The following is a 24882-nucleotide window of genomic DNA, read 5'->3' on the forward strand; positions in this document are numbered from 1 at the left end:
AGTAAAGGTTTACAGTCATAGAGTCAGACTGGATTATCTTAGTAAAGGTTTACAGTCATAGAGTCAGACTGGATTATCTCACTAAAGGTTTACAGTCATAGAGTCAGACTGGATTATCTCAGTAAAGGTTTACAGTCATAGAGTCAGACTGGATTATCTCACTAAAGGTTTACAGTCATAGAGTCAGACTGGATTATCTTAGTAAAGGTTTACATTCATAGAGTCAGACTGGATGATCTTAGTAAAGATTTACAGTCATAGAGTCAGACTGGATTATTTTAGTAAAGGTTTACATTCATAGTGTCAGACTGGAGCATGGAAACTGGAGCTGGGGGGAGCCACGAAGTAGTAGACAGGAAACTCCAGGCCGGACGATGCAGGAGCAGCCTGAACGGGCCGGTCCAAGCTGGAGGGTGCAGCCGAGTTTCCAGCAGAAACAATGGGGCTGTAGGGGTCAAGGTTCACACCCACGCTGGAGGTCAGAGTCAGACTGGATTATTTTAGTAAAGGTTTACAGTCATAGAGTCAGACTGGATTATCTCACTAAAGGTTTACATTCATAGAGTCAGACTGGATTATTTTAGTAAAGGTTTACATTCATAGAGTCAGACTGGATTATCTCAGTAAAGGTTTACAGTCATAGAGTCAGACTGGATTATTTTAGTAAATGTTTACATTCATAGAGTCAGACTGGATTATCTCACTAAAGGTTTACATTCATAGTGTCAGACTGGATTATCTTAGTAAAGGTTTACAGTCATAGAGTCAGACTGGATTATCTCAGTAAAGGTTTACAGTCATAGAGTCAGACTGGATTATCTCACTAAAGGTTTACATTCATAGAGTCAGACTGGATTATTTTAGTAAAGGTTTACATTCATAGAGTCAGACTGGATTATTTTAGTAAAGGTTTACAGTCATAGAGTCAGACTGGATTATCTCACTAAAGGTTTACATTCATAGAGTCAGACTGGATTATTTTAGTAAAGGTTTACATTCATAGAGTCAGACTGGATTATCTTAGTAAAGGTTTACATTCATAGAGTCAGACTGGATTATTTTAGTAAAGGTTTACATTCATAGAGTCAGACTGGATTATCTCACTAAAGGTTTACATTCATAGAGTCAGACTGGATTATTTTAGTAAAGGTTTACATTCATAGAGTCAGACTGGATTATTTTAGTAAAGGTTTACAGTCATAGAGTCAGACTGGATTATTTTAGTAAAGGTTTACAGTCATAGAGTCAGACTGGATTATCTCACTAAAGGTTTACAGTCATAGAGTCAGACTGGATTATCTCACTAAAGGTTTACATTCATAGAGTCAGACTGGATTATCTTAGTAAAGGTTTACATTCATAGAGTCAGACTGGATTATCTTACTAAAGGTTTACAGTCATAGAGTCAGACTGGATTATCTTACTAAAGGTTTACATTCATAGAGTCAGACTGGATTATCTTACTAAAGGTTTACATTCATAGAGTCAGACTGGATTATTTTAGTAAAGGTTTACATTCATAGAGTCAGACTGGATTATTTTAGTAAAGGTTTACAGTCATAGAGTCAGACTGGATTATCTTAGTAAAGGTTTACAGTCATAGAGTCAGACTGGATTATTTTAGTAAAGGTTTACAGTCATAGAGTCAGACTGGATTATCTTAGTAAAGGTTTACATTCATAGAGTCAGACTGGATTGTCTCAGTAAAGGTTTACAGTCATAGAGTCAGACTGGATTATCTTAGTAAAGGTTTACATTCATAGAGTCAGACTGGATTGTCTCAGTAAAGGTTTACAGTCATAGAGTCAGACTGGATTATCTCAGTAAAGGTTTACAGTCATAGAGTCAGACTGGATTATCTTAGTAAAGGTTTACATTCATAGAGTCAGACTGGATTATCTTAGTAAAAGTTTACAGTCATAGAGTCAGACTGGATTATCTTAGTAAAGGTTTACATTCATAGAGTCAGACTGGATTATCTTAGTAAAGGTTTACAGTCATAGAGTCAGACTGGATTATCTCAGTAAAGGTTTACAGTCATAGAGTCAGACTGGATTATCTCAGTAAAGGTTTACATTCATAGAGTCAGACTGGATTATCTTAGTAAAGGTTTACATTCATAGAGTCAGACTGGATTATCTTAGTAAAGGTTTACAGTCATAGAGTCAGACTGGATTATCTTAGTAAAGGTTTACATTCATAGAGTCAGACTGGATTATCTTAGTAAAAGTTTACAGTCATAGAGTCAGACTGGATTATCTTAGTAAAGGTTTACATTCATTGTCACAGAGACATTCTGACTGTCCTCATGTTTGTCTGCTCTTGCCCTTATACATGGAGCTTACAGTCTCCAGCTTACATAAACACCATCTCTCCTCTTCCCACTAAAATGATGGACTGAAAACAGGAAGTGGTCATTGTGAGTGTTTGGACTGTGGTCAGCTCTCTGCCTCTGCTGGTTTCAAAGCTTGGACTCCTGCTGTATTAATTACATGCTTGTTGACCTGGATACGCACATGAACACGCCTCTGGGCTCAGGCAGGGATGGAAACATGAACGGAGGAATTCATAGAAGACCAGAAATGATCACAACACTGTAGTTTGGCTGTAGTTTAGCTGTAGTTAGTTTGGCTGTAGTTTAGCTGTAGTTTGGCTGTAGTTTAGCTGTAGTTAGTTTGGCTGTAGTTTAGCTGTAGTTTGGCTGTAGTTTAGCTGTAGTTAGTTTGGCTGTAGTTTAGCTGTGGCTCAGCTGTAGTTCAGATGTAATTCAGCTGTAGTTAAGCTGTACTTTGAAGTAGTTCAGCTGTAGTTTGGGTGAATCTCATTTGTAGTTTGGCTGTAGTTCAGATGTAAATCAGATGGAATTCAGCTGTAGTTTGGCTGTAATTCAGCTGGTTTTTAGCTGTAGTTAAGATGAAATTCAATTGTAGTTTGGCTGTAGCTCAGCTGTAATTTGACTGTGGCTCAGCTGTAGTTTGGCTGAAGTTTTGCCTTAAATTGCCTGTAGTTCAGCTAAATTTCAGTTGTACTTCGGATGCAGCTTGGCTGTAGTTCAGCTGTAGTTTGGCTTTAGTTCACTGGGACATAACTTCAGACATCATCACACAGCAGAGTCGTACAAAAAAACAATGTTTTATTTGAAACGACAAAAGTCACATGACATTGTTTGGGTTTATGTGTTTGAAAATGTTTGTATCTATCTAGTGTGGCAAAGTGTGATCATTTATGTGGGTGTTATTGTGCTTTTTAAAAAAAAAAAAGTGAGTTCATTGTGTGTCTGTTGTGCCTTCTGTATGTGTACCAGGGTTGATTACAGCCAAATGTGGGTATTTTTGAGCAGTGTCAGGTACATTTGCCCACCCTACCAGCCACTGAGGCGGGCAAATAAAAGTAACAACATAAATAAAGTCAGTTCTCTGGCTTGCTTCTAACAGTTCTAGGACCAGAACTGAGCAGACTTAATCACTAACTGACCAAAGAGACCCGCCCCCTCTCTCCTGTACAGTCAGCTGTGTGCTGGGATGGTTATACTCAGTGTCATATTGGTAGTGCAGCAACTGTTCTGTTTTCAGAGTCAAACAAGGCCTGAATTCTGGTGTGAAATTGCAGGAATTTTGCATGTTTGTCACACAAAATTTTGCGTGGACAGGCAGAGGACAAACTGGAAAACACAGTTTAAACTGAGTGACAGTTTGAGTCACTAGTGCCCCAACACCCCCTTAACTTACAGATCTTGTCTGAGAAACAAGATCTTGAGAATACTTTCCTATAATAATAATTCTTGATTTTCATATTAGACCTCAGTAAATGATGCTGTTCGTCAAAATGAAAGGCCTGGTAAAAAAGATGTGAATGGCTGGTAGATTTTTGGATCAGTTAGGTGAAAAAGTAAATTTCCAACCCTGATGTGTGTATTGTTAGTGTCTGTTGTGTGTATTCTGTGTGTGTTTTATATGCGTGTGTCTATGTGGGCTTTGTGAGCAGCTGACTGCTGAAGTCGTACAGATCTTTGTTCACTTTCTTCAGAGTTTGAACTTCCTCTTCAAGCTCAGCGACACGAACCTTTGAGTTCTCTCCGTCTCCAAACACCGACTGGAAAACACAACATAATTATTATTACAATTATTATTGCAATTATAAATTACTATTCATTATTTTAATTAACATGTATTATTATTATTAATTATTATTATTATTGTTATAATGAATTCTCAAAACAAAAACAAATCTCAAACTGGCAAAAATTTTAAACTTTGTCCTACTGCATAAATCAGGGTTCCTACAAACTTTAAAGAATCAAATTTAAGACCTTTAAAGACCTGAAGTGAGTAAAATTTATCCCACTTTTTATGCTGCAAACAGGAAGATTTCTGGGTCCACCAGACCAGGACTGAAGTTTCTGGTTCATTTAACGAAGTGGTTTTTAAAGTGTGAGGCGGGCCTCCCCTGGGGGGCGCCACAGGACTTCAGGGAGACGCGGAACCATAAAGCATAAAAAGGTGATTCGCTTTGCTAACTTCTGCTGTGCATGGGAAAAACTGGACAGAATTATAGTTAATGTAGAGTTGACTATTAAAGTTAGGACTTTCCTTGATTGGTCCTAATGATGCTCAATGGCCACAGTGTTCAGTTAGCAAAGATGTACACGCTAACGACAGCATAAGGCTGCTTAAGCCCTGTTAAGCCCTAGCCTCTTTTATTAGGCTACTGCTCAAAATTACCAGCCCATCTTTAAATGAGTATAACTCTGTAACTACAAAGTCTGTTTGAATGATCAGGGTACAATAATGAAAAGGGCACTTGTGAAATTTGTTCAGAAGTGTAAATATGTGTATATATATTACTGGGTAAACTAAGCACACACATTATAAATGAAAGTTTTCATTTTCTCCTATTTTGTTTGCAATTTTAGCATATGTATCCCATAGTTATTATACAGTTGAAGTTCAAAAATATCCAGTAGGCCACATTATGGCTACGTTCACACTGCAGTTGAAAGTGACCTGAATCTGATGTTTTTGCTCACATGAGACTCGTATCTGATTTTTCTCTGATAGTGTGAACAAATCACATTGAATCTGACCTTTTCGAATCAGAACCAGGCCACTTTTGAATGTGGTTCTAAATCAGATACGTATCTGACCTTTTGGAAATTGACCGCAGTGTGAACAGGCAAACAAAAAAAATCAGATCTGAGAAAAGATCAGAATTGAGCATTAAGGCCTACAATGTGAACGTAGCCTTTGACACTACTTGTTTCATTTTTTATGCCACTAGAGGGTTATCATGACAAAATAAGAGAGATTTTAGCAAAAAATATCCAGGCGAAATCCCTTCTTGTGCCATTTCGGCCCAATTTGGCCCAATTTGGCACTATCTCTGCCATTTGAAAATTCTCAGGTATTAAAACTTTTATTTTTCTTACTAAAATGCCATTAAAGTTGGTCACACCATCATGGAATTCTTTTTTCTGCTGCCAAATCGAACAAGCCTCCATTTATTTCCCTTTCAAAGAGAGTCCTACGAAGTAACTAAAGTTTGACACCAAGAAGAGCAGATTTATTTTCAATGGCTCAAAAAACAACAAAAAATCAAGTGCAGAAAACTAAAAGAAGCTGTTTAAACAAAAGGAAACTGCACAAATATGACTGGAATTTTCAGTAGAGGCTGGGCTTTCAAATGAGACCATGTTTGTGACTGTAGTACCAGGCACAAACATGTGTCTGGCTATGTAGCGCTACAGCTACTTTGATATTTGGTCATTGATTTTAGTCCTTTTAGAGGTGTTTGTGGTAAAGGTAAAATGGGTTTGTTTGGACGTGTATCTGAGCCTTTTCTGTTTAATTTGATGTGTAACATGACTATTTTTATGCAAAACAAGACTGCACAGAGAGCAAGGTTGTCTTCGGATCAAGCTAGGAGGACCAAATTTTGTCCCACTAGGGCTTAAGGGGTTAAGCCCTGTGGTCATATTGAGACAAAAGCACGAAGTCTAGTGACCAAACCAGGGGAATTTTTTGACAAGAAGTAAAAGGAAGTTTGGTCACTGAAGGTAACTGAGAATTTTAGCACCATAAACACTAAGACAGCTTGTGGGAGTACAGTTTTTTTGCACCAAGAATTATCAAAATCAAGTACCGGGCAAGGCTGAAGGTAGAGGAACATCTGTTGGTATGCAATCCTGCATCAACAGCATAGATGCAAACTCATAGTTCTCACTAAATAATAATAGTAATAATAATAATGAGAATAAGAAGAAAGTAAGAGGGTAGCACATAAAAATCAGGCCGTATTGGCAATAAGTTCATCACTGAAACTAAAAACTGATTGTCTCTGAGAGATGGATGTTTAAAAATACATGCTGAACAAAATTTCAATTTTTTATGGTGGTGGGAGCCCACAGAATAAGGAGGCTCACTTTCCTTCGCTTTGAAAAGCCCTTGATTTAACGGTTTATAAATCATCAGAGACATTTGATGACTTTGGCAAGTTTAGTTGTATAACTATAAAGTATGCTTACCTTTATCATAACACATTAATCAGATGTGATAAGCTGATTGTACACAGTTTCATCATTTAAAAGGAGAATTGCATTGTTTTATCAGGGGTGGTCTGTTAACATAAGGTTGGGCTGTGCAGGTTTTGAAGTGGTTCACTCTGAATTTTTATTAAACTACTTTATTAAACTAACCTGAATGCTACTCCCTTTATAAATCTCACATATGGGGCTTTTCCAGTAGGACTTTTGGCCACGCTGAGCCAAACCAAGCCGTGCTGATTCACCGTTCCATTGCCAGAATGGTCCTGCTCTACAGCACGGCCCAAGCCAGCCAGCCAGCCCCGCCTCCAAGCGCCGTGCTAATGTCAAAGCGGTTCACAGATTTGCCAGGAGCACCACCCCCCCACCATGATAAATTTTCATTGGGGGGGGGGTAGGTTTTATCTCTGCCTCTTCTTGGACTGACTGCTTCTTACAGAGGTGGTCTAATCTCAGCATTCACTGAGGGACTGAGACATTCATGACACACAACCAAAACTCAAGATTTATGTGCTCATGATGGAGTCTGATGAGTTCTCACACTGTTGAGTGAAATCAGGACGGACCAGGTGCCGCACCGGGGTTACAACTTTGTCTGCAGCCAATTTCTATCAACAGTTTAACCCTTTCCCTTCCTTATAGACAAATAAGTTCTAGACTTTCTAAATAAAATGCTGGAAACATTAAGCCTATGATAGACAGTCTTTCCTGACCGACCAGTACTAATCTGTTAACTGGCTCTATAAAGCTACAGTTCTCTTTGCCTGATCTAAAAATATGATTGCATTCATTTTCAATCCTCAGAAGACTGTTATTTAACTTCTATTCAGGAAAATTCTCTCTGTTTGATGAGAAGCATGAATTATTGTTTATTTATTGATCACAGAAAGAGAAGAAGAAAAAGGGGCACGCAGCTGTCAGAGCTCAGATCAGTTTGATCTTTGCTGATGACGATGAAAAGACAATCAGACAGGAACATTCAGATCTAACTCCTGTCTTTCCTTCTTTGTTTTGAATTTTATTCAAAATGAAGTGTTTATATGTAGCATTTGTATTCAGATCAGGCATTTATTCTGATTATCATGGTCCATGTGTATATAGTTGGTGAGGGTGGGGCTGACTCATACAGCTCATCCAGTAAGTAGTCAGACCCCTGTCACTGTTTTCAGTTTTATGTTTCAGCCTGATGCTACAGTCGTTTACATTCAAATTTATTCTCATTAATCTGCATCAGTACCCCATCATGACAAAGAGAAAACAGAATTTTAAACTTTTTTTTAATTTATTAAAAATAAAAACTGAAATATCACATTGGCATAAGCATTCAAACCCTTTCCTAGTTCTGAGTTAAAGCTCCAGTAACTGCAGCCTTGAGTCTTTTAGAATATGAACCAACAGGCTTTGTACACCTAGATTGGGGGATTTTCTGCCATTCTCCTTGTAAATCCTCTCAAGCTCAGTCAGGCTAGATTGGGACCATCATGGACCGCCATTTTCAGGTCTCTCTAGAGATGCTGGACAGCCTTCAGGTCAATCTGGCTGGGACCCTCTAGGACAATAAGAGTCGTCCCTAAAGCACTCCTCTGTGGTCTTGGCTGTGGTCTTGGGGTCATTGTTATGTCAGAAGGTGAACTTTCATCCCAGTCTGAGGTCCTGAGCACCGTGGAACAGTTTTTCATTGAGGATACCTCTGTACCCTAGCCAGTCTCCCAGTTCCTGCTGGTGAGAAACAGCCACAGCATGATGCTGCCACTACCAAGCTTCACTGTTGGGATTGTATTGGGCAGGTGATGAGAGGGTGTCTGGTTTCTCTAGACATAATGTTCTGAACTGAGGCCAAGAAAATCAGACCAGAAAATCTGGTTTCTCCTCTCACAGGGCCTTCTATAGAGAAGCGTGGGCCTTTCCAAATAAATTTAATTTAGCACAGGTGGACTTCAATCAAGGTGTAGAAGCATCTCAGCAGAGATCAGAGAAATGGCAGAACCTGAGCTAAATTTAAAGTGTTGTCGGAAAGGGTCTCAATAATTGTGTCAATGTGATATTTCTGTTTTTGTTTTAATGAATGTTACAAAAATGTCTAAATTTCTGTTTTCACTCGTTATGATGGGGTACTGATGTAGATTCATGACAATAAAAAATAATTTTTTCAACTGTCACATCAGGGTGCAAGATAAAATTCAAGAGTAAAGGGATCTGAATACTTTCATAATATGCCAAATATGCAAAAAAAGAGAATAATTAAAATCAAATACATTTAGCTAGATAAAAAAGATTGGAAAAAGACATGTCTTAGCCAAAGTGCCATCTACAATAAAGACCTCTCTTGCGAAAAAATATGGTTTTTTAAGGATCTGCAGGAACCCTGATAACTGAGACAACAATAAATATGTAAACAACCAAAGAGACTCCTTCTCCTTTGGAATCACACTCATCCTGTTCTAATAAGAGTTTTTATAGAGCTTTATTATATCCCATAATATTCAGGATAACCTCCACGAGAATCTCACAAACCTCAGATACACCTTTATCAAGCCCCGCCCACTTTACCTTGTCTGTCACAGCGTTTATCAAACAATTCAGCCTATCAGCTTTCTGCAGGTAAGACTCCTCCTCCTCCTGAAACAAAGGAAGAACATTTCAAATAGAAGCCAATTAGACATAAAGGTATCCTCTGGATCGTAGTCTCACCTGCGTGTAGAGTCCGATCCGCACGCACACCTCCCCCGCTTCCCCTCCGTCACCGTCGGCGGCGTGCAGGTGTCGGCCGAAGCGAGGCAGAGGGAGGGCTGGCCGACTGTCAGGTAGGAACATGTTTGCCGGGGCCGGCATGATGATGGCGTTCGTTACTGGACCTGCAGCAGACCAGAGGAATGTTCGTGTTTCTGTTACCATGGAGACTGTGAGGGAGTTCATTAGCAGCTGTATGTACGCACTATTTGATGACTGATCAATATTTAATGATTAATATATATTTAATGACCCAGATATCTTAATAATTCATAGTTTGAAAAGTATGAAAAGGCAGAAATATTGATTAATGATAAGGGAATATCAATTATACTCTGAGTCTTTAATCTATTGCTTTGGCAGTTTTCATCAGCAGCACCTTTCATACTGTCACCTAAAGAACATGACTCTTTTAACAAAGTTTCCCTTGTGATTCAGTTTATGAAAAACTTCCCAGGCAGTAATCAGCAGCATTAAAACGATATTTTTCGGCCCCTGCTCACGGATGGCCATCATCCGGCCTGCTCCAGGCGCGCCCATGTCCACAGCAGACCCTTCTTATCCTCACCCTCATTAGCATGTCAGCATTAGACACATGGTCTTGCAATCAAAAAACCCAAAAATGTACCAAAGGGAAGTTGTCACAGAGGAGTCCAGCCAGCCTGCCTGGCCATCAGCCAGCGCCCAGGACACACACAAAGGTAGTAGTAACACCAGGTAACACTCATGCTCAAGTACCATGAGTGCCACATTGCCTTTCCCAGCAAACCCATCAGACCTTTCTCTAGTTCAAGTCTGCGGCTGATCTTAGCCTCGAAGTCAGCAGGTGGATCGCGCTGCCAAGGTAGGTGATCTGATCCACAGCTTCCATGTTCTCACCATCCACAGACACAGGTATAAAGCTGGCTTTAAGGCATCTCCGACTACCTGGATCTACGTATAACGGGACGGGTCATGTCTAGGAGCAGATGCTTGTTCAGCACTTTGCAGCTTCAATCTTGGCCATGTACTGGCCTGTTCCAGGCTCATGCCCCATCTCTCCAGGTGTCTTCCTGGCTGACCCGTCCACAACAGAAGAGGCTGCTCCTGAGGTCTGGTTGAACTCACTATGGAAGTGCGGCCACTCCCATATGCAGTATGCATATGCAATATTGATAGTTCATGACCAGTCACCAAAGAGTGGTGATAGGCTATTTATTTTTATGAAGTAATCAAATAACAATAGTGACCCTAAAGTGATAAGAAATGAAATAAAACATAAGAAATACTTTAGCATTAGCCCTATTAGCATTAGAAACACCAGAGCAAGCAGCAGGAAAACAGGAAGTCATGGACTGTCTCTGTTTCTTTAGAGCTGATTGGTTATTCCTTGTATCTAGCCAATCAGACAGTGCAGGTCACCCTTTCCCTCCATTAAAACCAGCACTGGGACACAGCACTCCCTGGAGGTGAACGTGCAAAACATAGAAGAAGAACTCAGGGGTGCTCTGGGACTGAGTCTTGGACTTGGAGTGAACTGCTTAGATGTTCCTGGTCAAAGGTCACTTACTTCACATACCATGATGTCACAGTGATCTTATGCTGTAATGCAGATTAACCCATCACTTTAATTCCACTGTACAGCACCAAGCAGCCAGTGGATGCTTGAATTTCCCCCGAGATCAAGACACTTCCTCTCTCTAACTCCATCTCTCCGCTCATTAATGCAGACATCTAATCAGCCAATTACATGGCAGGAACCAACACTTTTATTCAAGCAAACATGGTTGAGATGATGGTCTTAGGTTCAAACAGAACCTCATCATGGATGGGGAAGAGAAGGGATTTATTGAACATACTTGAATATTTTGGTAGCAGACACATTTGACTGGTTGGATATTTGTATTAAGGAACAGCTGAACCTCTGTCACCTGTTCAGGGAAAGTCTGAAGGGAAACACTTTCATGGATAATCAAGATTGGAAAAACAATTCTGAATAAACATGAAAATGATTTAATTCCAGATAAATAAATAAAATAAAACTGATTTACCTTTCACCTCAATGTTTCTGTGCTGAACCTCACCAAGAGTACAGAAGACTGCTGATCATAATGAGACCACCTCAGGTCTGAAACACTCATTTTAGTGGGTAGAAACAAAAAGCGGGTGTTCTTTTTTTAAGTTTAAAGGATTGAACAAAGTTTCCTCTTCAGTGTTTTTTATTTGAGGGTCTTCAAACATTAACAAGATGTCCATCAGAGCTCGGCTGTCTTCTGTTACTTCTTTACAATCAAACATTCATGATGCTGCAGCTTTTCACTCTTCATCTTCAGACCAAGCTACTCATCTTCATTCAGAGATGCTGGAGTTAGTATTCAGCTGAGCAGTTCAGCAACGACTCGAGAGGACTGGCCGAAGATGGAGCACAACTCTGACCATCAAAGTTTGATAATAAAGGAGGTCTGACGGAAACTACAGAAAACTACAAACTCTAACAGTTCAAACTATGGAAAACTACAAGCTACAGGAAAAACTATAAACTATGGAATACTACAAAACCTACACCACGTTCCAAATTATTATGCAAATTGGATTTTAGTGTCATAAACATTTAATTTTTTGTTTTTCAGTGAAACTCATGGATGGTATTGTGTCTCAGGGCTCTCTGGATCACTGAAATCAATCTCAGATGCCTGTGATCATTAGTTTGCCAGGTGAGCCCAATTAAAGGAAAACTACTTAAGAAGGACGTTCCACATTATTAAGCAGGCCACAGGTTTCAGCAATATGGTAAAGAAAAAGGATCTCTGCTGCTGAAAAGTGTCAAATAGTGCAATGCCTTGGACAAGGTATGAAAACACTAGCTATTTCAGGAAAATTTAAGCGTGATCATCGTACTGTGAATAAATTTGTGGTGGATTCAGAGCACAGACGGGTTCCTGCAGATAAAGGCATAATGAGGAAGGTTTCTGCCAGACAAATTCATCAGATTAAGAGAGCAGATGCTAAAATGCCATTACAAAGCAGCAAACAGGTATTTGAAGCTGCTGGTGCCTCTGGAGTCCCAGCAACCTCAAGGTGTAGGATCCTCCAGAGGCTTGCAGTTGTGCATAAATCTACTATTCAGCACCCCCTAACCAATGCTCACAAGCAGAAACTGCTGCATTGGGCCCAGAAATACATGAAGACTCATTCTCAAACAGTCTTGTTTAGTAATGAGTGCGGTGCAACCCTGTATGGTCCAGATGGAGGAGTAGTGGATGGTTGGTGGATGGCCATCATGTCCGAACAAGGCTGGGACATAAGAAAGCAGGGGGCAGAGTCATGTTTTGGGCCGGAATCACGGGGAGAAAGCTGGTAGGCCCCTTTAGGGTCCCTAAAGGTGTGAAAATGACCTCGGCAAAGTATATAGAGTTTCTGACAGACCACTTTCTTCCATGGTAAAAAAAAAAAGAAGAACCGTACTATCCAGAGCAAAATTATCTCCATGCATGAGAATGCACCATCTCATACTGCAAAGAATATCTCTGTGGCATTGGCTGCTGTGGGCATAAAGGGAGAGAAACTCGTGGTGTGGCCCCCATCCTCCTCTGACCTCAACCCTACTGAGAACCTTTGGAGCATCCTCAAGATAAAGATCTATGAGGGTGGGAGGCAGTTCACATCAAAACAGCAGCTCTGGGAGGATATTCTGACATCTTGCAAAGAAATTCAAGCAGAAACTCTCCAAAAACTCACAAGTTCAATGGATGCATGAATAGTGAAGGTGATATCAAAGAAGGGCTCCTATGTTAACATGGAACTTGGCCTGTTAAGATGTTTTTGATTGAATTAGCTTTGATTTCAGTAAATATGACCTCCTAATGCTGCAAATTCAACAAATGACCATTTTCAGTTCTTTTAACCTATAAAATGTTTGGAAACTTTGTTGTGCATAATAATGTGGAACAGTACATCTTGTGTTTTTTATCTAAAAAAAAAGTTATTATTGGGAGGTTTGTTTAATCGAATTAGAATCATGCTGTAACAGTTGATGACATTTGCATGGACTCTTTAGGAAAATCAGTGAATAGTGTCATTTGCATTGTAATTTGGAACGCGGTGTTTAACTTCAGACGGTGGATAGCTAAAAACTACAGAATTATTGTAAACTACAGAATTATTATAAAACTAACAGAATTATACAGAGTCTATTTTGTTGTTTGTGTAAATCAGTGCTGAAAAGAACTCAGATCATCAGTCTGAGTTTGTCCCTGTATCATTTTTGTTTACACCTGTTGAATATTTACTTGTCTCTGTCTCTGAGCAGGTGTGCAGCAGACCAAGATCCTCGGTAAGGAAACGAGGCATCACTCTGTCACTAAATATGATGACAGTGTCTACTAATCAGCTGATCAACTCACATGACAGCCTGTGTTTTAGATGAACAGGTGAGCTCCCAGGTGGATGAAACAGACGCTTTAGTATTCTGATCAGGCACGAGGTGAACTAACAGTCGTCTCTAGCTCTGATTTCACTTGAATAACACTTTCAATTGTCAGACTTATTCTTCAAACCTGCTGTCGACTAATTTTCAGGTGACAGGAACAAACATTTGGAGGGAAACTCTTGAGCCTTAATATTGTAGAAATATCATTCATCCTTGTTAATAATAATAAATACAGCTCTAATATTTGTGCTGCAGGTTTATTTCTGCCTGAGCAGCAGGCATCTGAAACTCTTCATACACTGAAATCTGACGTGAGCTGAATATTTAACTCTGAGCTCTGACACCAACTCTGAAAATCTGTTTTTATTTCACGGAAAAAAATCACTTGAATAAAACATGGAGACACCTGAGAGACGGAGAGCAAGGTGAAAAAATGAAAACAAGGGGGAAAAGAAAAAAAAAACGACCGCTAGGTGACCTCACGGGTGATAGAGAGATGAAGAAGGAGAGAAACGGAGAAAGACAGACACAGAGAGAGAAAAAAAAAGCTTCAGGAGGCTTTTACACTTCTCCACAGAGATCCACAATCCTCCAGTGGAAAAGGAAATGTTCTCACACTGATGTCAAGGTCAGAATCCACGTTTAAAGCACCATTAGAGCCCAATCTGGCAGTCCAAGGGTTTCAGGATCTGCCAGCCCAGAAAATCGATCATTTTTTACCTTGTGTGCATCACTGTGAATGACAATCAAGACCTCACAACCTCCCCACACCAGAGTGCCATAGGACACTAAAACAGACTTCAGGACACCTTGGGACACTTCAAGACACCTCAAGCCACCTTTGGCAAGCTCAAGACACCTCAGGACACTTCAAGACACCTCGACATTTCAAGACACCGCAGGCAAGCTCAAGACACTTCGAGACACTTCTGGACACTTTAAGACACCTTGACATTTCAAGACACCTCAGGACATTTCAAGACACATGAAGTCACTTCAAGACACCTCGACATTTCAAGACATCCTAGGAAACTTCAAGACATCTCAGGGCACATCAAGACATCTCAGGAAACTTCAAGACATCTCAGGACACATCAAGACACTTTAGGCCACCTTAGGCAAGCTCAGGACACTTCACAACACTTGAAGACATGTCAAGTCACTTTAACGTTCCTCAGGATACTTCAAGACACCTCAGTACACTCCAAGACAACTCAAGACACGTCGAGACTACTCAAGACACTTATAGGCAACCCAGTATACTTCCAGGACCCCTAAGGACACTTCATGACACCTCGGCCACCTTAGGAAGGCTCAAGTCACTTCAAGGCACATCAGGACACTTCAGGAAAGCTCAGGACACTTTAGGACAACTCACGCCACTTCAAGACACCTCGGGACACTTCAAAACATCTTTGCCACCTTAGGAAAAGTCAAGACACTTCGAGACACTTCAAGACACATCAAGTCACTTTAAGACACCTCATGACACGTTAAGGAGAGTTCAGGACAACTTCCAAGACACCTCACGTTACTTTAGGACATCTCAGGACACTAAAGGACACCTCAGGACACTTCAGGACAACTCGGGACACTTCAAGATATCTCAGGACAATTTAAGACACCTCAGAATCTAAAGACGCTTCAGTAGACCTCAGGACACTTCAAAAAAACCTAAGGAACCTTTAAAAGACACTAGGACACCTCAGTGGACATAGAGGTACTTGAATAAACTTCAAGAGACCTTGGGAGACTATAAGCGATATTAAGAAATTTAAAGCGACCTATGGACACCTCAAAAAAATCACATCAGGGAATCTAGAGACACTTCAAGATCCTTCAGGACACATCAGGGGATCTCAGGATACTTTAGAGGATCTCAGGACACTTCACGGATCTCCAGAAACAGGAGAAGCTGAGATGTTTATGACTGTAATCCAAGAGTTCACGTTGTCTGTGTTTCAGGACACATTCTCAGACATTTTAAGCGAGTTTCCTGGAGCTCAGGGTGAATCTGTCAGCTGCTGTTGGTCCTGCTGGCATGTCTTTGAGACAGACTTTGACCCCATGCCTCATTAACAGTCTATGAAGAAGACGCTGACAGAGTCTAATGTAAATGTGAAGAGACAAACAGACTGAAGATGGCACACCCCCTCCATTAACATCAGAACGGGTCAATGAAACTAAGCTCAGGTCACCATGACGACACGCCATAAATTATTCACAGGACAGGGTGAAAAATGAGGACATCTCTCTGTGATGTCACAAACAGCTGGAGATGTTTCCTGTTACTGAGACAAAACTGGTTTTACACTGGCCATTTGAATATCTCTGAAACCACTGACATTTATATGGGTCTAGTGAAGTGAGGTGAAATTTGAGATTTTCTTGAAATCTTGACAAAATATGAAGCATCCAGGAAAGTCAGTAATGAACACTTATCTGTATCACAAATATAATACCTATTAGAACTCAACAATGTCTAACTTTGATAAACTGATTATATTTCCATTTAGAATGATGAGAAACATTACGGCTGACACCCTCTGGTTACGGTTAGTGGGTTTAAGGGTAGTGGTTAATTGGTTTTAGGGTTGTTTTAGTTATTTTAAGGTTGGGCTTACTTGGTTTTAAGGTTGGGCATAGTTGGTTTTAAGCTTGGGCTTAGTTGGTTAAAGGGTTGGGCTTAGCTGGTTTTAAGGTTGGGCTTAGCTGGTTTTAGGGTTGGGCTTAGCTGGTTTTAAGGTTGGGCTTAGCTGGTTTTAAGGTTGGGCTTAGCTGGTTTTAAGGTTGGGCTTAGTTGGTTTTAAGGTTGGGCTTAGCTGGTTTTAAGGTTGGGCTTAGTTGGTTTTAGGGTTGGGCTTAGTTGGTTTTAGGGTTGGGCTTAGTTGGTTTTAAGGTTGGGCTTACCTAGTTTTAAGGTTGGGCATAGTTGGTTTTAAGGTTGGGCTTAGTTGGTTTTAAGGTTGGGCATAGTTGGTTTTAAGGTTGGGCTTAGTTGGTTTTAAGGTTGGGCTTAGTTGGTTTTAGGGTTGGGCATAGTTGGTTTTAAGGTTGGGTTTAGTTGGTTTTAAGGTTGGGCATAGTTGGTTTTAGGGTTGGGCTTAGTTGGTTTTAAGGTTGGGCTTAGTTGGTTTTAAGGTTGGGCTTAGTTGGTTTTAAAGTTGGGCTTACCTGGTTTTAAGGTTTGGCTCAGTTGGTTTTAAAGTTGGGCTTAGTTAGTTTTAGGAATGGGCTAGTTGTTTCAAGGTTGGGCTTCATTGGTTTAAAGGTTGGGCTTAGTTGGTTTTAGGGATGGAGTTAGTTGGTTAAAGGGTTGGGCTTACTTGGTTTTAAGGTTGGGCTTAGTTGGTTTAAAAGGTTGGGGTTCACTGGTTTTAGGGATGGAGTTAGTTGGTTAAAGGGTTGGGCTTACCTAGTTTTAAGGTTGGGCTTAGTTGGTTTTAGAAATGGGCTTAGTTGGCTTAAAGGTTGGGCTTAGTTGGTTTAAGATTTGGGCTTAGTTGGTTTAAGGGTTGGGCTAGTTGTTTTAAGGTTGGGCTTAGTTGGTTTAAGGGTTGGGCTTAGTTGGTTTAAGGGATGGGGTTAGTTGGCTAAAGGGTTGGGCTTAGTTGGTTTAAGATTTGGGCTTAGTTGGTTTTAGGGATGGGGTTAGTTGGTTAAAGGGTTGGGCTTAGTTGGTTTAAAGGTTGGGCTTAGTTGGTTTTAGAGTTCGGCTTAGTTGGTTTTAGGGTTGGGCTTAGTTGGTTGTGAGGTTGGTTTCAGTCGTTTTTTTTTTTCATGGCTTAAGTAAATATGGATAAATGCCTTTTATTGTAAATCCATCTTTAGAATCTAGTCTTTATTGACATTAACATTCTTTTCCATAGAGCAGTGTTTTTGGTTCTCAGGGATATTAGACCCCTCACTGTTAAGTGCAAATGAACATTCAGACTCCACCTGTGATGATGTTCAGACTCCACCTTAAATTGTGATGATACTCAGACTCTACCTTAAATTGTAGTGATGAGTCTCTAAGAGATTTACGTCTTTATGTTCAGGTCAGTTCGAAAATCACTGTTAAAAGGTTTCCTCACTTTATGGGAGACTCTGCTGTAAATCACCGATAAATCTTCACCCTGAAACTCTTCCTCTGGCACTTAAATCTGACGCTGATGGAGGACGCAGGTTTGTTCTGAAAAGTAAAGTAGATTTCCTGCTTGTTGTGCTCGTAGAAACTGGAGAATTATCTTGCACTCAATTACAAATATTGATTGGCCGCCTGGCTCCAACTGCAGGAATTACACTAATGGTTTGAATGTGATCCAACATGGCGACACAAATCAGACCGAGAGAGTCCTGCCAACACACTGCAGAGAGCAGACAGTGAGGAAACACCCAGTCTGCTCTCAGGAATTACCTCAGTTATGTTTTTATACTTTTCTACTTTTGCATCTGCTAGAGTTTGAAATGTTAAAATATGTTTTTAATGTTCAGAAGTATTAAAAACTTTAAAGCATAACTGCCATAGCAGATAAATGCCTCTGTGAGGTCAATAGTTAGAGTCCAGACATGGCTTGTTTGAGTTTACATTAAAGAAGGTAAATCTCCTGAAAAGCTCCTGTATGGTTCAAGGTCACTGCAACTAAAGCTGGGAATCATTTAGAATTTTATCAGTAGTGGTGCTAAATTTGTATTTTCAAGAGAGAGAAACAAGATAATGGTCAATGACTTTAAAAGCCTAAATAAATCAGAGAAATATCTTTAAAAGACGCCGATAGAACACGGAATAAGAGAAGGAAAGAGTTGTGACTTCTTTAGTAAAAGACTCAGCCAAAAAGCATTTTATGGTGCAGCCTCTGAGACAAATCAGAAAGTAAATAAAGCAAAAAAAAGGGCTCACAAGCAAAGCAGAGACACCTCTGAAATAAAAACACATTCGTGCTCTGCTGGAATCAAATGAGTGCACATAAATCACGATAATTCCATCAGGTAGGTTAGGCGTTTCATTTGAATTGGCAGGATGGAGCACTGAGGTGGCAACTTTGTAGGACTTAAATCTTTTTTGATTCAGCCAGGAAGTTATCAGATGTATCACTGGTGCTACACTGACCAGATTTCAGTACTCAAACTTCACTTCATAATATGGAAAGAAGACTATTGGCCCCTAAAATAGATCCATTAGGATGTTTACATGCACAGATAAGTTCAGTGATCTTTGACCTCCATAATCAAACCAGTTCATCTCCGAGTCAGAGTCGACATTCGTTAAGCTAGAGGGAAATTGCTCCAACTGTTCTTGGGATATCACATTCAAAACCAAGGTAAGGGCATCAGGCCTAATGATCCTGACCTTTGACCTTCAGCTTCCAACCAATTCATCCTTTAGTCACTATGGGCATTGGTCAAAAGTTTAAAGAAAATCCCTTTCAGTGATTTTAAGATATCGTCTTCACAGGATTGAGCTGGACAAACAAAGACATATTCGGTCCTGGATATCGCCTGAAAGGAGGCATAAAAACCACGGTGTTAACCTGCCCCTCATCCACTTATTTTAAATGTATGTATGTTCTGTGACTTATGTGAAATCTCTTGACTGCATCTTAAGTACTTTAGCTGTGGAAATTAGAGACACCACATGACCATGTCAAGTCATTGATGAACAATGACTAGATCTTCCCCTGGTACGTGTAAACTAGAATGAAGACAGCAGTCCATGACTGTGTTTATGTGGACATGAGGATTTATAACTGTAGCTGAACGTATCTGTGCATTTAAATATCCTCATGGATCTATAACTGTAGTTGAACATAGCTGTGCATGTAAACATCTTCATGGATCTATAACTGAAGCTGAACTTATCCGTGCATGGAAACATCCTCATGGATCTATAACTGTAGTTGAACATAGCTGTGCATGTAAACATCCTCATGGATCTATAACCGAAGCTGAACTTATCTGTGCATGTAAACATCCTCATGGATCTATAACTGTAAACTAGAATGAAGACAGCAGTCCATGACTGTGTTTATGTGGACTTGAGGATTTATAACTGTAGCTGAATGTATCTGTGCATTTAAACATCCTCATGGATCTATAATTGTAGTTGAACATAGCTGTGCATGTAAACATCCTTATGGATCTATAACTGTAGCTGAACTTATCTGTCCATGTAAACATCCCAATGGATCTATAACTGTAGCTTAATGTAGCTGTGCATGTAAACATCCTTATGGATCCATAGCTGTAGCTGAACTATCTGCATATGTAAACATAGAGCCTCTGTGGTGAGACAGGGTCTCACTCTGGAGCCTGAAGCCGATCTGTTCTGCTGTCAGTCGGATGTTTTGTATCAAAGTCGGACTGATTGGACACGTCGAGACCGGCGGAGACACAAACAGTCGTCTCTGCAGAGCTGTGTATTTTATTTTCTGCTCATCATGATGAACTCTGACTAAACCTCATATTTTATATCAGTTTATGAACATTGATTAGTTGAACTGATGTGATCAGCACTGAAGGTTTCGAATTAAATTCAGACAATAAAACCTCCAAACACTTGTCTGTCTCTTATAAAGGATGGCGTTTATTTAAAACCTAGAACTTCAAACTTAGGCAGTTTTAGTTCTGATTAGAAAAATAATGAATGCTGTGATTTTGAAGCCTGTTCTGCTCACTAATTAAAGAGGATCTGAATCGTGACACTATCAGACATGATAAAAATACTTGTTTATAATGTGAAATCCATCCTACAGCAGTGTCAGGCACTTTTATCATCAGATTTATGAGAGCGTGGATCGATGACTGTGATTGATGAATCATCATGTGATCGTTTGATTCCTCTGGATGAATCCTTTCATCCTAATTTGATCAGATTGATGTTAAAATAAAGATTTTAATCTGTTCTGATGAGACGGATCATTTGAAGATGTTTTCCTCCTTCTCTTCTTCCTCTTTTCAACATCAGACGGCAGGAAGTCAGCTAGCGTGACGGAGCGTGACATCAGTCCGTGTGTCCGGCCAACGGAGGATTATTTTCTGCTGACGTTCTTTTGAACTCAGAGAGGATTCAGTTAATTACAGAGTGTCAGTCTCCTCTTCATGTTCCTGTCAGAGCGATTATTACCAACGAGACGAGAAATCCTCCACTGAGACACAAACCAACAGCAGACAGCTCTGCACATGTTGAAAACACGTTTAAAACATGTTTAAAATACACCAAGGACACACTAGCAACATGGAACTGTCAGACTGATGATAACACCATGTTCAAAATTATTATGCAAATGATGTTTTTTTCTGATTTTCCCAAATAATTGATGCAAATGACAGTCAGTATAATTTTGAAGTCATCACTGTTAGAAAATAATTCTAATTTTACTGAACAAACTTCCCAATGATAACTATTTAAAAAATAAAAACTCAAACTGCTCTGTTCCAAATGATTATGCAAAACAGAGTTTCAAAATCAAAATCAGAGTTGTAAAAAATTGAAAATGGTCATGTGTTGAATTTGCAGCATTAGGAGGTCATATTTACTGAAATCAAAGCTATTTCAATCAAAAACATCTTAACAGGCCTAGTTCCATGTTAACATAGGAGCCCTTCTTTGATATCACCTTCACAATTCTTGCATCCATTGAACTTGTGAGTTTTTGGAGAGTTTCTGCTTGAATTTCTTTGCAAGATGTCAGAATATCCTCCCAGAGCTGCTGTTTTGATGTGAACTGCCTCCCACCCTCATAGATCTTTAGCTTGAGGATGCTCCAAAGGTTCTCAACAGGGTTGAGGTCAGGGGATGATGGGGGCCACACCATGAGTTTCCTTCCTTTGATGGCCATAGCAGCCCCTTAGTTCCAGTGAAAAGAACTCTGAATGATTCAGCATACCAAGAGATTTTGGACAATTCCATGCCCCCAACTTTGTGGGAACAGTTTGGGGATGGCCCCTTCCTGTTCCACATGACTGTGCACCAGTGCACAAAGCAACGTCCATAAAGACATGGATGAGAGAGTCTGGTGTGGACTTGACTGGCCTGCACAGAGTCCTGACCTCAACCCGTTAGAACACTTTTGGGATGAATTACAGCTGTTATAGCTGCAAAGGGTGGACCGAGGTCATATTACACCCTATGGATTAAGAATGGGATGTCACTTAAGTTCATATGCGAGTCAAGGCAGGTGAGCGAATACTTTTGGCAATAAAGTGTATTTCATATTTCCTCCAGGCAGTAGCTGCAGCTGTAGTGACATTCTCATTTTATTTATCAAACATATAAGCAAAGAGAAATAAAAAGAATGTTATCCTTGTGAACCTAACCCAGAAATCACACTACATATTACTTACATTATTCACATATTATTAGCGATAATTTATTATAATAGATAGTTAATAAATAATATAATAATGAACTTAAACAAAATCCAAGCATAGATAAGGGAATAAGGGTAAAATGAAATAAAGGGTGTGACAGACAATTTTCTGGTGGAAATTAGTTTCAGTTAAAATCAGAGATGATTATGCAGGTCACATGACCTCTTAAAGTGGACAATGAGTCAGTTGTTACGGACATAAAATTAAACATCCATTGAAGAAAGAACAGCTTTTTAGGCACAACACTGGTATCATTAAAACCTTCATCAGTTCAGACCTGGATACCGTTCAAAATTAAAGCACAAAATTATAAAAAGAAAAACATAGATTTAGCCTCTTAATTCCACTCACAAAGTACTAAATTGATGTAATAACCTTTAAAACGTACAAAATTTTCTCCCGGGGAAGCATGACCCCGGACCCCCCTAGAAAGATCAGGGTACGCATGATCAGAATGGTACTGCCTCTGTCTCAACATGAGCCAGGAAAAACCCTGCACAGAGAGCTAAGAAGGACGTCTGATAAGGACAGCTTGGTTGGATTTTGTACGACTGATGATGTCAGTCGGGGGCGGGGCTTACCTTTGTGGGCCAGGCAGCGGATACTCTGTTTGCTCTGAATGTCCCAAAGTCGAATGGTCTCATCATGTGACCCTGACAGGAGGAGAGTCCCGTCCATGGACACCGACAGACATGTGACCAAATTCCTGAAGGACACAAAGATTTAAGATTGTTGTTTGTACTAATAATTAATGATAAAACATGAACTTTTATTTTGTAATTAAACATTTAAAAACCTTCTTCCTGTCTGTCACTGATCTACCTGCAGAGTTAACACCTGTGTGGGTCTCACCTGTGTCCTTTAAAGACCTGGTTCCCATCGTTGTCTGATGTGAACGACTTTTCCCGACTGAGACTCTGAAACACAAACAATTCAAACAAGTCAAACTTTACTGACATAAACAGTTGAAACAGGAAGACTCTGGTCTGCTGTACCAGCAGTAAATCCTAATTTGGATCAATCTGAGAAGATTTCTCATTAAGTCCAAGTTTGTTTTCAGTGAAAATTCTGTTTATTTGTTAAAGAAGGCCAAAACAGTCAGAAAATTCTCTGAATCTGTTCCTGCATGTGGACAAGGCCAGGCTGTCTTAATCACAAAAAACATCAATAATCCAGAACCAGTCAGGGGTACTAGTTTACACGTGATCGGGTTTGAGTTGAAGCTTTTCTGATGTAGAACAGATTTGTCTGATATGCTTTCATTTTTCTGCGTGACCTGTTTGATCAAGGACAGAGCAGACGTGTTTGTGGATGAAGAAGTAAATCAGCGGGGCTCCAGGAGGTTGCTGGTTTAGTCTGTACCCCCCCAGTACAGAGGCTCAAATCCTTGAAGCGTGCAGACTAGGTTTAAATCCGGCCTGTGGCTCCTTTCCCACGTCATACCCCACTCTTTCTCACTCTGTCTCCAGTTTCCAACTCTATCCACCGTCCTCTCTACAATAAAGACAGAAAAGCCTTAAAATAAAACCTAAAAGAAGAATTCTAGCAGCTCTGGTCACATTAAAAAGTTAGAAACTGAGAACAGATTTCCCTCCCATACAACTCTAGCTTAGTTTGATGTGCTCTAAAACAACAACCTTCTATAACCTTACTGTGATATAAGACACTCAACCACTTTTTCAGGTACACCTGTACATAGATGCTATAGATGAACATTTGTATCTAGGTATTGATTTTTCTCTATAAAGTAACAGAGGTTTATGTCAGTATTAAAAAATGTAAATAGATGATATATTTAATCATGAACTGAACTCATGTCTGAGAATAAGACCACAGATAAATGATTCTATAGTCTCTCTGTTCACTTCTTTAAAACTGCTCCTCTAGCTTAAAGGGATATTTCAGCATTTTTGAAGTTGGGTCGTGTGAGACACCTAGCAGTAGTAGTGGCATTAGCCTCCAGTGAGCATGGCCCCTTTAAGAAGGACTCGCTACTGTACTGGCCAGGAAGCTAGGCTATACAGCATAACAGATGGGTATAGTTTTCTCCCTGAATTTAGCAAGTTTTTTTTTTTTTCTTTTTCTTTTTGTAAAAATGGGCCAGACAACGTTGGCACAAATGTACGCACTATTGAAAACATTTGACAACATTTTATTTTACACCCTTTACTATTTCCTAATGCCCGCTTTGGCTACCGGTTATGTGCATTTGCACTGCAATATTAATCTATGTGTGACTGAATTTTGGATTTAGACTGTTAGAAAGTATTCCACTGCCTTCCTTTCTGGGCAAATACACTATATTGCCAAAAGTATTTGCTCACCTGCCTTGACTGGCATATGAACTTAAGTGACATCCCATTCTTAATCCATAGGGTTTAATATGATGTGGGTCCACCCTTTGCAGCTATAACAGCTTCAACTCTTCTGGGAAGGCTTTCCACAAGGTTTAGGAGTGCTCAGCTGCTCATGAATGCTCAGCTGCTCAGCCATGGAAACCCATCCATGAGGCTCTCTACCACTGTTCTTGAGCTAATCTGAAGGCCACATGAAGTTTGGAGGTCTGTAGCCGTTGACTGCAGAACGTTGATGACATCTGCGCACTATGCGCCTCAGCATCCGCTGACCCCACTCCATCATTTTACGTGTCCTACCACTCGGCGGCTGAGTTGCTGTCGTTCCCAGTTGCTTCCACTTTGTAATAATACCACTGACAGTTGACTGTGGAATATTTCGGAGTGAGGAAATGGACTTGTTGCACAGGTGGCATCCTATCACAGTACCACGCTGGAATTCACTGAGCTCTGAGAGCAAGCCATTCTTTTAAAAATGTTTGTAGAAACAGTCTGCATGC

The 24882-nt window shown here is 40.0% G+C and overlaps 1 protein-coding gene across 1 annotated transcript in view; it reads right to left on the bottom strand.

The window, feature by feature from the left end:
* Positions 1-3113: 3113 nt before the first annotated feature.
* The window catches only part of wdr18 (WD repeat domain 18), a 54798-nt gene continuing 33029 nt past the window's right edge, over positions 3114-24882 (bottom strand). Inside the window, exons 6-10 of the mRNA XM_041790419.1 lie at positions 22881-22945; positions 22610-22734; positions 9230-9393; positions 9089-9157; positions 3114-4092 (exon numbers count right to left, since the gene is read on the bottom strand). Coding sequence (XP_041646353.1) covers positions 3964-4092; positions 9089-9157; positions 9230-9393; positions 22610-22734; positions 22881-22945 — 552 coding nt within the window. The 3' untranslated portion in view covers positions 3114-3963. The remainder of the gene's footprint in view (positions 4093-9088; positions 9158-9229; positions 9394-22609; positions 22735-22880; positions 22946-24882) is intronic.

Source organism: Cheilinus undulatus, linkage group 7, assembly GCF_018320785.1.
Source record: "Cheilinus undulatus linkage group 7, ASM1832078v1, whole genome shotgun sequence".
Taxonomy (NCBI): Eukaryota; Metazoa; Chordata; class Actinopteri; order Labriformes; family Labridae; genus Cheilinus; species Cheilinus undulatus.